The sequence below is a fragment of the Rhinopithecus roxellana genome, chromosome 15 (assembly GCF_007565055.1).
Source record: "Rhinopithecus roxellana isolate Shanxi Qingling chromosome 15, ASM756505v1, whole genome shotgun sequence".
NCBI classification, from domain to species: domain Eukaryota; kingdom Metazoa; phylum Chordata; class Mammalia; order Primates; family Cercopithecidae; genus Rhinopithecus; species Rhinopithecus roxellana.
The window spans coordinates 116,104,399-116,119,801 of NC_044563.1; the positions used below are offsets into that span (position 1 = coordinate 116,104,399).

Here is a 15,403-nt window from a genome sequence, read left to right on the forward strand (position 1 = left end):
GGAGATGTTTTCTTCAGGATTAGTCAGATGGGCACGAGGGGAAAGAAATTCCAGGAAGAAAGCATCATGTCCCAAGAGGGAGGGCTTTGCAAATGCAGGAACCAGAGACAGGGCTTTGCAAATGCAGGAACCAGCCTTTGGTGGTGGCAGGTGGCCTAGAGCAGTGGGAAGTCTGGAGTGTGTGACGGGAAATGTGGTCGGGGGTAAGTCAGCGAAGGTAGGTGAGGCAAAGGCCATGAAGGGCCTCCACAGTTAGTTAAGGCATTCAGATCTGTTCCCACAGGCAACGGGAAGTCATCAAAGGTTCTGAGAGGGAGAAACTTCTGATGTTATATTTAAAGGGTCAATTTTTGTCCATAAAGGGATATATATTTATACTTTGGAACACTGTACAACTCAGTGCCTCCTTTGAAAAGAAAAAAAAAATCATTTCAAACATATGGACTTGGAGTCTGCCCCTTTAATTTTATTCTGTACCATATGGCACTTTGAATTTTAGAATATGAGTAGAAGATTGACTTCACAGATCAAAACCTAGTAAGAGAAATCTCATCTGTTATTTTAATTTCCTCCCCGCTATAGCCAATGTCCAATTTATCAATCCAATAAAAGGATCGAGTGAGATCAGATAACAACCTGTAAAGTACTTAGACATGCCTGGTATATACCAGGCACAATATAAGGATTTGAGATACACACACACACACACACATACACACACACACACACACACACACACAAAGTGTAAAAGGCATTTGCCCTTAATTTCTTAGCTAAACTACATGGTAATATGGTAATAGAGTAATTTCAGCCCTACCATAGGGAGAACTGAAGGATACACACACGTGCACATGCACACACCAATACAGAAAAATGAAGAGAGACATCAAAAAATAGCTGTTATGCCAAGCCAAGGTACAGTGTCACTTTAAAAACACAGTTCTTAGGTTTTTAGAAACCAGAATTTACTTCCATATCAGATTTTCTAAATAAACTTGCTATAAACTTTTACAAGAACTTTCCTCAAAGAGCCTCTGTATGGATTGATAGATTACTCATACATCAAGGTTATGTTTCTACTAAGCCAAATAAACATCTGGACAAAAGCTTTAATCATTTCATTGTTTCCAAGCGCCTGGATGTTTGAGGGCGATAAGGCATCTAGACCCTGACTGGGATTTTGGTCTTTATCAGATACAACTGCAAAGAGAAATCCAGCTGAAGGTTTAAAAACCATATTAGTTGTAGTGCTTCAAAGCTCAGGGAAGTTAAATGACATGTCTAACGTCATAGAGCTGGCAAGAGGTTGGGCAGGGTTTAAGCCCTGGTCTGTCCATTAAGATATCTCAGCCTATTTCCCTTTCACTATATCAATTGCCTCAACAGTGCCTTATTCAGCAGATTCTGAAGCACAGAATAACCAGCCTTTCAATATTTATAATCTTGCCAGTTTATAGAAAGAAAATGATATGAGTAGAAAAGACATTAACTGTCTTGCCCTGAACTCTGCATGTAAACACGAACTGGTAACTTAGCCTCAAAGCAGAAATTCACATGCATTTAAACAGAGTGGAGACATGCTTAACAAGTGTTTTAGAATGCTACAACTAGAAGGAGCATTAGGTACCATCTGGGCTACCTCTCCTCATCCTGAGGGTACATTTCTACATTAAAAGGAACAGGAAGAGAAACCAGACCAAAGTTCTCCAGTTTCAGTAATCAGGTGCTTTGCTTACATTTCTGAACTTTTTATCTACACTTGCTCTAAGTGCTATCACACATGCTAAAACGTAAGCTTGGCAAAGCTGGAACTGAAATGTAAACATTGGTGATTTTAAGCAAAAGTAAAAGCTCTGGTTTGGATGGTTAAAGAAACCAGGAGTTTCTCACTCGGCTAGCACCAAGCTTCAGGTTAGAGTGTTTCAATGTCTCCACCTTGTGGACATAATCAACACTACATCAAAATAAATTCACTGGCCATCTTTTTATAGTTAAGACTGGTTCGACAATAAAATAAACTCTTTTATTACAGGATACAAAAACCTCAAAACAAGCCAGAATTTTTTTGGTAGTATATGAAAATGGGAATTGATAATAATAAATCTGAGTCCATGCTAGATACCAAAAGTCTTCTAAACAATAATACAAAGATTACATTATGCACAATTCAGTTGTAGTTAATAGGTGTATGCTATTGTTTTTCATGTTTGCAGAAAAGTAGAAAAAAAAATGATGCTCTAAGTTGACCAGGTCATTTAATTTCTCAGTCCGTTAACTGCGCCAGCCATTCCAGGTAGCATAAATTTGTTGTACTGTAAGGTGTTGGGGCTCAGAAAACACTACAAAATAAAGGCCTCAGAAGCGAAAGTTTTTCTCTGACCTTTTCCTGCCCTCTGGTCTCTCAGTCCTATTTCTCCTGAGGCCAGCCATAGAAACTAGAATCCCTCTGCCCCCAGGTGGGCCATAGAAATCAGAACCCTTTTGCCCCAAAGCCAGCCATAAAACCTCCAAACATTACTCTAATTTCCCCTCTTCCTTTCTGCGTGAATCCTGGGCATGAGGAAATTATCTGAACCACCTTGTTTGATTGTAGAAACCTCCATTACAGAGAGGGCTCTGCCCCACACCCAGAAGGCAGGAATGCTGCTCAGAAGGGCCAAGAAGGATCTAGACAGACAGACCTTCCCGGGATTCCCCACTTCATCTACTAGCATTAGATCATACCCTTTTTGCCCAATCATATTTCTACACAGCTGTCCATACTTTGTAGAACCTAAGCATAAAATTGGACAATTTCCCCTATATCTTTGGGTATTTATTCTGAAGGCTTCTGTGTATATACGTCAAGTAAATTTGTATGTCCTTTCTCTAACGAATCTGCCTTTTGTGAGTTGATTTTCCAGTGAACCTTCAGAGGGTGAAGGTGAAATTTTCCTTTTCCCCCTGCAAAAGGTTTGGTGGATCCTATTTTCAAAGATTTCCCTACCCAAGATAGTTCTAAAAGTGACAGGCTGAAAACCAAAGCACCTCTATGCCTCAGCTTTTAATGACATAAAAGAACATTTCTAGTCACAGACGTAGAACGGAGGAAAATTAATTTTGAAATAAACTCTAGTAGTTGTAATATTTCAATATAGCAACAAAATGTTGGCAAGATAATACACTATTATGCTAATAGCTGCAAGCCCTTGGGCAAGTTATTTAATCTTCCTGGACTTCACTTTCCTCATCTCTAAAATGGGGATTGTAATATCATCTACCTCAAAGGACTGCTGTGGAGATAGAACAAGAGAGTATAAAAGTAAAGCATCTAGCACTGTATTTGGCATATAGGAGAGTTAGCTATTATTTAAATTACAAAAATACTGACTCACCCATTGGGTTCTTGATCATTATTTTCATGGAAATGAGTGGCACAATTAATATTTCTGCTTTTCCTTATCTGTAACTTTAACAGCTAGAACATTCGAGGTGGAAAAGATCTTGGAGAACTTCTGGGCAAGTCACGTTAACAGATGAAGGAAGAAGTCTCAGGCAAGTGAAATAACTCACTGCACCTTAAGTCTGCAGGGTGATCTGAGAGGGGAGCATGAACAAGTTGCTGGCCAGGCCTCGTGCTATACAGTCATGGCAGGCTCCACCTGAAAGTTTCCTTAGACATCATCTCATCACCCCCCTTTACTTCATATATGAGCACACAGAGAAACAGGGAGGCTGGGTGTGTTCATTCATTCACTGATTCACATGTTCATTGATTTAGCAATATTTATGAGCTCCTATTATACACAACACACTGGGGATTCTGCAGTGAATGAACAAGACAAGTCCTTGCTTTGTGGTGCTTATTGCTGCAAGCAGGAGAGGGCTGGGAGGCAATAAAGGATATACACATAATCAGGCTAATTTCAAATAGTGATAAGCTTCCAAAGCAGCCTGCCACAGAGTGGTGGAGATGCTTAGGGCATACACACACCTACTTCAAATTGCACGGTCAAGGAGGGCCCCTCCAAGGAGGTGTCAGCTGAGCAGCAAGAAGGACCTACCACACAAAGATCTGGGAAGCAGAATCCAGGCTGAGAAACAGCGTGCAAGGCTGTGAGGTGGAAAAGAGTTTGACAAGATTGAGGATTGGGAGGGACAGCTGCAGCAGGGAAACAGGCAGGAGAGAGGAAGATGAGATCTAAACGGTAGGTACAGGCCAAATCTCATAGGCCTAGGGAGGTCGTCTAATCTGCAAGGATTCCATCCTTAGTGCAAGGTTTGTTTTAAGGGACTAACGCGACATGGTTTGTTTTCAGGTGTCACTCTGCTGTCTGTGAGTTACTGGCCAAGCCTGGACTACCCAGGCCTTCAGACTCACAGCCCAGCAGCGTTTCCCTCCATGCCACACAGCCTTTGATATGGACAGCAGAAACTCAGGTGGGCAGTTGGACCTCCTCCGGAAGACTCAAATAGAGCCCTACGAAAGGGAAGCCAGGTGCCAAGCTTGCTTTCTCTCTGGGAAAAAGGGCGGCCCTGGGTACTTACCCGCTTGTAATGTCATCGGTCCGGATGTTCTTGCTCAGAACATCCCCATCGCTCATGTAACCGGGGGCGTCCATGCTGATGGCTTCCAGGTCCATCTCATCTCCTGCCTTGTCTGAGACGTCCACGTGGCAGACGCTGCTGCCCCGGGAGGCCAGCTGCCTTCTCAGAGGGGCGGAGTACACGTAGCGACCTGACTCAGTGTTGATGAACCGGCTGGCGTTGGCTCGAGGTGGGTACCCATTGCCCATTGAGGGGGCATCTCCTGCTTGGAGCCGAGGGCTGGACTGGCCCAGTCTCCAGGACAGAGGTGTGGGCCTCCCTGTCAAGCTGAGTATGCTGCGGCCACTCATCTCCGTGGTGACATTGGTGTCAAACGTGGTTTCCAATGTGCTAGAAACAAAACCAACCTGATTAGACTCAAAGGTACCTAGTATCCTTCACAGTTTATATGTTCTTTAATCATTTAGAATTATGAAATAATCCTCATATATAAAATAGGATAAAACAGCTGGCTCCCATGTACCACCTGGTGTGCTTCCTCTGCTCAAAATGAAAAAGGAAAGCTGCACATCTACATAACATTCTGAAAAGCCTACCGGAGACTTTCCCTGCTGAAACATGGTACAAGAAACAAATTCCTTTAATTAAATGACCTTAACTGCTAGAATTTTCTTTCCAGGCCGGATGCAGTGGCTCACGCCTGTCATCCCAGCACTTTGGGAGGCCGAGGTGGGCGGATCATGAAGTCAAGAGATCAAGACCATCCTGGCCAACATGGTGAAACTCCATCTCTACTAAAAATGCAAAAATTAGCTGGGCATGGTGGCACGCACCTGTAGTCCCAGCTACTCGGGAGGTTGAGGCAGGAGAATTGCTTGAACCCAGGAGGCGGAGGTTGCAGTGAGCCGAGATTGCGTCACGGCACTCCAGCCTGGTGATAGAGAGTGAGACTCCATCCCCTTCCCCTCCCCCAAAAAGAATTTTCTTTCCATTCTGGGAAAGAAAATACTAGAAAATGCTGAGCTGATTAGGATGGGGCATGAAGGTTCCTGCTTGCCCATTCATTCTAGGATGTTGCATCACAGCCCTCTTTTCCTAAGGGTGGGATTCTCCACCCACCAGGAGTTCCTGCTACCACATTTTACATTCTCAGCTTCCTCCCAACTGAGCAGTGGACACAGTTCTAATTTTGTAACCCTCTGAGGTTCACTTCCCCCAGACTTTTGCTTTTCTCAGATTTCATCCAAAAAGTCTGGAAAGATTGGTAAATGCCTGGTCTTGAGTTCCCTCTTCAATCAAGTTACATGGACCAGAATCTGCCCAAAGATGAGCTCAATCTCTTGGCAGAGTCCGTCTTCCACTGTCTTCACAGCACTGCAGTTTCTTACAGCCCAGTCAAAACTATCATCTATACTTTCACAGGAAAACAGGAATTTCCTCACTGAGCAAAGACAGTGAGATTCTTCCCTGCAGAAGAAACCACTGAAGTCTTCCCTCCTGTCATAATTACCATCCCACCGTGAAACTGCTATGCCAACATTAAGTCAGTGTCAGTGACGACGGTGGAAAGACGGATGTTTCACACCAATGGTAGAGTCACGAGATCCAATATCTGACTCCCTTCATTCAGATACCTAAAGGTTTAAGACAGTACCACCCCCAAACGCCCAAGTTTACTCTCCTCTGGAAGAGCCAATTTGGTCCCTTAAGCTGTTTTTGTTTTCCTCTGATCTTGGAAGTGGCCTTATTTTTCTCAGATTGGACCCCTTGTTTTGGGCCTCAGTCCTATTGGAGATGGAACCCACAGTGGTTAACCCCAATCTGCCAAAACTGCTGACAGTGGAAGCCCTGTGGTTTCCTTGCCATAGCCACTTATCAAAGAAACTGAAATTGGAGAAGCAAAGGAGACTCTGTGGAAGCTCAGTGGGGACAACGAGAACTTTCCTCGACTTCCACAAACTATAAAACCTCCTCCTGCCCAAATCACAAAGGACATCCCAGGGTTGCATCCTCTTCAACTTCTTGTTCAACAATGAAAGTACCTGATAAATGTTTCCAATATAATCCTAGATTTCATCCAACTAAATTAGAGTTTAAACACGATCATAAGTTTTTATAAATATTTCCTTACATGTTTTATGCACATGCATGTCTAACAATATTACAGAGTGCTGCACATCAGAAGAGTGGGTAGGAATTCAAGTTATTCAGTTTATCACACAGGTCAAATACAGTTCACCTGCTCATTTCAACAGCACCAGATAGTTTTAGAAAGTGCAAGTAAAGTGAAATTTAAATCGAGCTGGTCTACAGTATCGTTTGTTGAATGGATTTAGCAACCTTCTGCTTTTGGGAAAAAACTGTCTATACTAATTTTTGTTTCCTATAATTCTCTTCTGCATGTTGTATGGCATTCTTTGTGAATTCCGGCACATTTGGAAAGCGAGGCTATTGATCCGTTATAACCAAATCGCTTTGCTAATGGTATGAACAAACACAGTAGAAAATTAAGATACCAGCTAGTTCAGTAAAGTAATTCACACTGCAGATACCTGTGTGTAACCTGAGTTCCCCTTAAACTGGACATGGTTTCCTCCAAATTCTGCCGCAGATCAGCGATGTTCTTCACTGTCCGCAGCCGCCGAGCCTCAGGATCTTCCCCTGGAAAGACGAGGGTTAAGACTAGTTTAATTCTCTGACCAACCCTGAGCTTTATAAGGGCAGCATCCATGTCTGTGACCATAACTATACTCAGTATGTGCCTCGCTGTGGGTGCTTAGTAAGGATTTGAGAATGAATGAATGATTGAATGGAAGTGTGAATGGAAACCCAAAGGAAGTGTGAAGTCCAAGGAGATTCTTCCTTCAGGTGCCTCCTTAAATAGGTGAAGTCTAGCGTGTGGGAGAAGCCAAGTGCCTAGTCTGAGATGTAAACACATTTCCACAGTGTCTCCAGCAGAGACACGCTCAGGTTAGGTCCGACCAGGTAGTCATTTTCTGCCCATGCAAAAATGAGTGGAGCATTTTGTTTGTTCACCTATTGGTGATATATGCAGCTATCTTAGGCCCTACTTTGCAAGGATAGCTTGCAGTAGCTAGAAGATCTGCACCTGTTAATCACAAATATTTATACAGAGAAAGATTGCTTTCTTCCTTGTTAGATGTATTATGTCACCTCAAATTCAAGCTCCTCTACTTACTGGCTGTGTGACTGTGGGGAAGGTGCTGGTCCTCTCTGTCCTTCAGATTTCACTTTTCTAAAAGGAACACAGTGGTAGTACTGATCTCAAAGGACATTTGTGGGGACAAATTGGAATCAGGCCAGGATTTCCCTTAGCACAGTGCCCACCATAAGCACTCAACACAAGCCAGCTAGAGCAGGGAGCCTTCAAGAAACAGCTGGGGGCCGGGCGCAGTGGCTGACGCCTATAATCTGAGCATTTGGGAAGCCAAAGCAGGTGGATCGCTTGGGCCCAGGAGTTCAAGACCAGCCTGGGCAACATGGCAAAACCCTGTCTGATGGCATACACCTGTAGTGCCAGCTACTCTGGAGTCAAAGGTTGGACGATGTCTTTAGTTTAGGAGGCAGAGGTTGCAGTCAGCCAAGATTGTGCCATTGCAATCCAGCCAGGGTAACAGAGAGTGAAGGGAGGAAGAGAGGAAGGGAGGAAGGGAGGAAGGGAGGGAGAAAGGAAGGGAAGGGAAGAAAGGAAAGAAGGAAAGGAGGAAAGAAAGAAGAGAAAGAAAGACAAGAAGGCAAGAAGGCAAGAAGGCAAGCAAGCAAGCGAGCAAGAAAAGACAGACAGAAAGCCAGTCAGTCAGACAGAAAAGAAAGGAAAGAAAGAAAAGAAGGAAAGAAAGGGAAGGGAAGGGAGAAAGAAAAGAAAAGAAAAGAAAAGAAAAGGAGAAAGGAAAAGGGAAAGGGAAGGAAAAGAAAAGAAAGAAAAGAAAAGAAAAATGGAAAGAAAAGAAAAGAAAGAAACAGACAGCTGGGTTCCTCTTTGTTAGGACCACAGCCTTCCATTCCCTGGGCAAAACTTTCCAGAAGACACTTGGCTGAGCAGCATTTCAGCTGAGCTGGCACTAGTGTACCATGAGAAATATGCCACATACATGCTAGGACACAGCTGCAGTCTTGTTTTGGGTTCTCTGGCAATTCCATTTCTTTCTATTTTTTTGAGACAGAGTCTTGCTCTGTCACCCAGGCTAGAGTGCAGTGGCACGATCTCAGCTCACTGCAACATCCACCTCCTGGGTTCAAGCGATTCTTCTGCCTCAGCCTTCTGAGTAGCCGGGATTACAGGCGCCTGCCACCACACCTGGCTAATTTTTTTTTTTTTTTTTTTTTTAGTAGAGACAGGGTTTCACCATGTTGGCCAGGCTGGTCTCGAACTCCTGACCTCAGGTGATCCTCCTGCCTTGGCCTCCCAAAGTGCTGGGATTACAGGCGTAAGCCACTGCATATGGCCTAGTTCCATTTATTTTAGCCTTACAACGGGAAGAGGAGAGGGGCAATAACTATAATAATGATTAATAGAATTATACATTTTCTCCCTCAGAGTAATTTTACAGACAGCTGAGAAGACTGAAGAAGCACAAACATGGGTCTTTAAAAGCCTAGGACTATTTTCAAGTGTTGAGCAATATTTTCAAAGAAATCTCCATCTAGAACATAGCACAAGTGGAATTTACATTAGACACGAAGCAGCAGCAAGTAGAATTGACATCAGACACCAGGTTGAACTTCCAACAATTATCATTAACAGGGGACTGGGCAGCTAAGAAATGTAATAGAATTAACTTTTCTTCTGAGATAGATGACAACTTTCTTAGGTTGTTCTTGGCATGGTGGTGCCTGGAGGCTGGGATGGAGTAAATGACCTACCCATGATTTCATGGAGGAAATTTACTTGAAAATGCAAGTGCTTTCCAATATCTCCTCCCACCTTTTAACCCAAGGAAATTTGGAAGGCATTTTTCTCTTATCTGAAAAGTGGCCAAACTTGCATTTCCCTCCCAGTGCTTTAAAATACATATATATGTATGTGTTTTTAAACAAAAGCAAAGATGAATGTCTATTATACCTTCCCCTAATGACTTTGGAGGAATGTAACTGCATCTACCTTCTGGGCTATCAGTGAAATCTTTTGCTGCCAATTTGGCCACATTTTATGTATATAAGCCTGCTAAAAAAATATTGATTCTTAGGTTAGCTCTAGGCCCTTCAGAAAACATCGATTATGAGGCTAAATCTAGGCATAGGTTTACAAATTACCTCAACTAATTACCTTAACCACACACACAAAATATAGTAACCATACTTACTTATCCATCACTCTATTAATGGTCTTAATAGAAATTAAGAAATTTCATTAGAAATTCCACTATTAGAATTCATTAGAAATTCAACTATTTTGTTTTATTTTTTAGAGACAGAGTCTTGCTCTGTTCCTCAGGCTGGAGTGCAGTGCTGTGATCATAGCTCAATGCAGCCTCAAACTCCTGGGCTCAAGCAATCCTCCCACCTCACCCTCTCATGTAGCTAGGGCTACAGGGATGCACCGCAATGCCTGGCTAATTTGTTTTCTTTGCAGAGTCTTCTATGTTGCCCGGGGTCTTCTATGTTGCCCGGGCTAGTCGCAAACTCCTGGCCTCAAGCGATCCTCTCGCCTTGGCCTCCCAAAGTGCTGGGATTACAGGTATAGCCACTGCACCCAGACAGAAAGTCAAAGATCTTTGAGTTGGGGATGGCGTCTCATCTTTCCTTTTGGTAACCCCCACACAATTTATAGAAGTCTAAGAAATGTTTATTATGCAACACATGTTTGGTCAGTGTGGGGTTGTAGGAAAAGCATGGACTTCACATTTCCACAGATAAATATTTGAATTGTGGCAGTGCTGCGTATTGGCCACTTGACCCTAGATCTCATTTGTAAAATGGACATAAAAACCCTTTGCTAGAAGAGTTAGTGTGAGCATCAGACGAGATGGCACATAGCACAAAACGAGGGCTCAGTAAATGTGAGTGTCCTGTGTCCCTCTTGTGGGTCCTGCTGGGAAATATTTGCCCTCCTTCAGGGCTCTACATCAGACCCCAAGGGTAATGTAAGAACACAAAACAGTAACCCACCTGACATGCTTAGGTGATCACATTCGGAACTGCCAATTATGCCTCCTCTGAAAATGACCTGAATGTAGGATTTACCTACTAACTCACAGCCTGAACACAATAAAAACATAATTGAGTTCCAGTGGAAACAGCTGGGAGCTTTCAGCTCATAGATTCAGAGAGGTCTTAAAAATTTAGTGTCTACCTGTAGTGATCAGGATTTTGCCAATGATGCTCAAGCCACTAGTCATGATTGGCAGAGCATCACATTGCGACCAAATATGACTGAGTTTGGAGGATATCAAGGTGTTACAAAAGGACCATGGAAAAAATCCAGGATTTTTACTTGGAAATAAAGAAACCTTAAGGGATATGTTACAACATGAAAAAGAATGAAAACTGCTGGGGCTTCAGAAGGCTGAATTATATCCGGTGATTGGAAATGTAAGAATAAAGAACTCCATTAACTGATGAAGCCGTCAACAACAGCAAAAAAATAGCAGGCTGCCTTATGAAGGAACAACATTTTGTCCAAGAAATATTCAAGCAGAGGCTGAAAGATAGTCATCAGCAAGCTTTAGAAGGAATTCATGAGCAGGATGATAAGCAGGTGTGTGATTCCTTCAATTCTATCATCCAAGATGCATTTTTCAACTATAATGTTCTGTACATGATCATACACCATAGGAAAACCCACTCATTTGCATAAGTAAGGGGAAGAACCAAGCGATTGATCAAATAGTTATGTAAATGTCCATTTCTAAATAGTCCTACCATTCACTGTCATTTCAAAGGATTGGCTGTGGGTAAGTTAAATTCAACATCATGCTATTTATTATTCAGTCTCTCTATAAAAAAATTCAACATAGTCACAAGTATGATTTCTACTGCTTGAATATAAAGACCTGTCACCCTGATAAGGAATTTTCATTAGCGACCAACCCCATTTGATTTGACACCAAAGAGTGAATAGTCAAACACTACTGGCTGCACAAGTCTCTTCCCCAAAGCCAACTCAGGGTTTCTGAGTTCTTAAGGCCTGGTACAGTGGAGACATGGAGATAAAAAGAAAAATTAGGGGAAGATCACATACTGCAATCTGTCACTCTGAAATCTAAGTAATATTTGGAATATTCTCTGGCTCCCGCTTTTGCTTTTCCAATGTGGATTTTGCTGAGATTCAATGTCTGACAGGAATCCACACCACTCCACGGGCCACATATCTGAACCATGCTGGGATCTGAAGCATCGGCCTCGTTCTTTTGATGTCTGCATATCAGAACACAATCTGGAATGTACATGGAGACTTGAGCAGCCATCTGAACTCCACACCCTTCTCATTGCTGGTCCTTTTCCTATGCTATCCATGTACTCATATACAAGAAAGCTACAAACCTCGAAGAGAAGGAAACAAAATCAATCCCAAATGTGGGGCCCGAATCATTCTAAGATGGATTGCTTACAAATGGCTTGAAGAATCTCTGCACCGTCACTGTGCCCAGCCAGTGGAATCAGAAGGAAATAGATCACCCAGATCCTCTGAAATTAATTGTTGGGGCTAATTGCGAGATGGGTAAGTTTCAATCATTGGGCTGCAGAACAATTCCACAGCTGTAATGTGGCTATTAAAATGCTGTAGTCAGGGATATTCAATTTAATAAATAGATTTTAAGCATGGATTCAGTTTTTAACCTAACTGTGGAAGCGGTAAGATATGAGAAGAGTGACACAGCCACTAATAAATCAATGGCTTACCACTCACTTCCCTGACTAGAAGTTGCTGGAGCATGGGACACAGAGTTGGGGAATGGGGAAAAGAGACAGAGAAGATGGAAGCTTGGAATCCACTGTAGTAAGAATTCTAATTAAGGTGTGACTTTTCTTCTTTAATTAAGAATGTGAGAGTATAGTGTTCATAAATAAATGCTTGTAGAATTAACTATACAACAACTGTGGATTTTATGCTGTCATACAGTATAATGTCTCTGTAATCTTCATTGTCTATGTTACAATTAAATAAAATTTAGGTTTCTTTTTTTTGTTTCCGGTAAAAAGAAGCATGTTACAATTTTTCCCCCTAATTCATGTAGGACTCTAAGAACACATTTTAAATCAGTGCTTCTATACAGGAACGAAATCCACTATTCTAAATCTTGTTGAAAAGCAACTTTATCTGAAGAGTAAATAAGAAGATTCAAAGTTAAGTATCAGTGTAGTCCAGAGCCCCTAAATGAATAAAATTGAATATATCTTAAAAACAGGATTTGCACACCAGTAAGAGATTTGTTTACAATTCTGGGGAGGTGGGAAGAAACTGTAAGAGGGAGAGTAAAGGGAAGAAAAAGAAGAAGAAAAATAATAGGAAACAAAAAAGAAAGAAAGTTTGTTTAGCTCAAAGTCAATGCAACCATAACGCAACTTGTAATCAAGCTGGGCTCATGCTGTTCCAGCAGGTAGTGCCTCATCACCAACAGACACAGATTTCTGGGGCTCCATACTCACCAGTGAGTTCTTCCAGAGCAGGCTGTCCAGTCTTGGTGAAGTGGCTGGGCTCCATGCTCACACCCGTTGAGCCTGACTCGGCAGTGACATTCCCTTCAGTGTCCGTCTGAGACCTTCACACACAAACCAAAGCAGACACACTTGTCATGAGAGGCAACTACCACGTCTGGACCACTGTGGTCTAACCACAGCCCTCACCATTACCTCCTATAGCAAGAAGCTTCAGAACAGCGGACGAGCGGACTGACGCTAAATAATTCATTAGCCGTATGTGGAGCAATGTCCTAAGAACAGAGAAAGCCACCGAACTGTAAAAGATAAACTTCTCATTGCCCAGATGGAGGGCCTGTTATCCCTCACTGGTGAATGCTTCTCTGAACCTCCCTCAGGATGCTAGGTCATGCCAGACACATGCCAAAGAACAACTTCTAAGTAACCAGCAACGCCAACAAGTCAAACATAAAGATGACTCTATTAACAGCACCCCCACCCCAAAATCATCTTGACATGGTTTTCTCTATAAAGGTGACCATAAAACCAGTTGGAAGTGGGTGCCAAGCAGGTGTGTTTACCCTCCAGGTCTCTGATTCAGAGCTCAGTTCTTCTGACATGAAAGGTCTCCTTGATCATTATTTCAACACTCGACTGAAATCTGTACTTCCCCAAACCCTCTCCATGCCCTTATTTGTCAAGCAAATTGAAGCAACGGCTTCATGCAATGTTTTCTTGTCACAGCTACCTCTGCTCTTTCAGGCATGGCATGCAAATGCATAATTACACTCAGATGCATGACCCTGCATGTAACATTATTAACGCACTGGCATCCTGAACTAATTCAACCGATTTTACTATCTGTGAGGAAAACGTTTGCCAAGAATGAGAATGGACGATGGAGGATGTACTGATAAACCTCAAGTCACCCAACCGTTCTTCCCTCCTTTCATCTTCCTACTGAGGCCATTGTTCTCAAATCTGTTATCTTTGCCTTTAAAGGATTTCATAATCCCTGTGCTCCTCTCACCTCCAGCCAGGGTCCAAGCCCTCTTCATTTCTACTGAGGCCTTAAGAGTGCTTTGAATCAGGTACCTCACACCTAGAGGTTGCAAATGGCAGCCCAGTGTGGAAACCAGCCCAATTTATTCCTACTGGTCTACATAATATTTTAGAGTTTTAAAATTAGTTCAACATTTAAAAATTGGGATATTTCACAATAAATATCCGGATTTCTGCCTTCGTCCAGTAAAAACAATAAAGCCTGGGAAAGACTGAGCCTTTGTTATTGTAGATCGTCACCTGCTGGTGCCAAGTGGTGGCTGCACCCTCTAAAGAGGTGTGGCTCCCTCTGCCACAGTCTCGCTCACCCTGAGCCACCCATCTAGATGACCATTTAGAGGCCAATTAGGCATCTGAATCTGTGATCTCCATTCTACACTCTTCCTAAGTTTGGTCTACTCCCCATACGATTCTTCATTGACTTCTGTAAAACTTACGTGATGACATCACCGTCTTCAGTGGTTTCCATTACCCACAGAACAAGGTCTAAACTCCTTACTGTGGTAGACGATGGCCACATTCTTCCTTTATTTCCAGCCCCATCACCTGCCTTTCTAACCCTTTACATGCAGCTCTACTATGCTCCACCCACATGTGGCTTCTGTCCACATGCCTTTAACAGGTTTATCTTTGTAGTAACTGCAACCTCTCTGCCTAAAGGCCCTTCTCCTCCTTCCTTAGTTCACTCCTAATCTGTCTTTAAGATGTAGCTTCCATGTCATCTTTGCCTGACAGCCTTCCTTGACTCCTTGCCAGGAGTTCCTATAGCATTCTCCTTATTCTCTTGTTGGCTAAAATGTGATCCTATAGCACTCTCCTTATTCTCCTGTTGGCTAAAATGTGATCTAATAAGTAAATCTTTCCTCAACTAGATTGAGAGCTCTCCAGAGGCAAAGTTTAGTTCAAGTTCATATGTTGCACAGGCAACACAAGAAGGGCGTGTTGGCTGGATAAATAAGAAATGTTTAAGTCTCAGAAGATGCTAGGTACTAGAAGGAACATTAGACTTGGAAGTCTAAATATTTGACTAGCTCCAGGTCTAAGATCTGTAACTTGTTAGCATGCAAATTTGAGTTAAGTCACTTCACCTCTTTGAATCTCAGCATCCTCATCTGTACAATGGGGATAATAATAGCAACCTCCTCTGATTCTATAAAAATCAAAGGTATGTGACACACAACTCTTAGTAAACTATAAAGTGATAGAGGAGTCT

General features: G+C 42.6%; 1 protein-coding gene across 1 annotated transcript in view; it reads right to left on the bottom strand.

The window, feature by feature from the left end:
• Nucleotides 1–15,403, bottom strand: part of NAV2 (neuron navigator 2) — a 411,604-nt gene that overhangs the window by 171,953 nt on the left and 224,248 nt on the right. The window contains exons 8-10 of the mRNA XM_030918125.1: nt 13,138–13,250; nt 7,080–7,188; nt 4,528–4,917 (exon numbers count right to left, since the gene is read on the bottom strand). Coding sequence (XP_030773985.1) covers nt 4,528–4,917; nt 7,080–7,188; nt 13,138–13,250 — 612 coding nt within the window. The remainder of the gene's footprint in view (nt 1–4,527; nt 4,918–7,079; nt 7,189–13,137; nt 13,251–15,403) is intronic.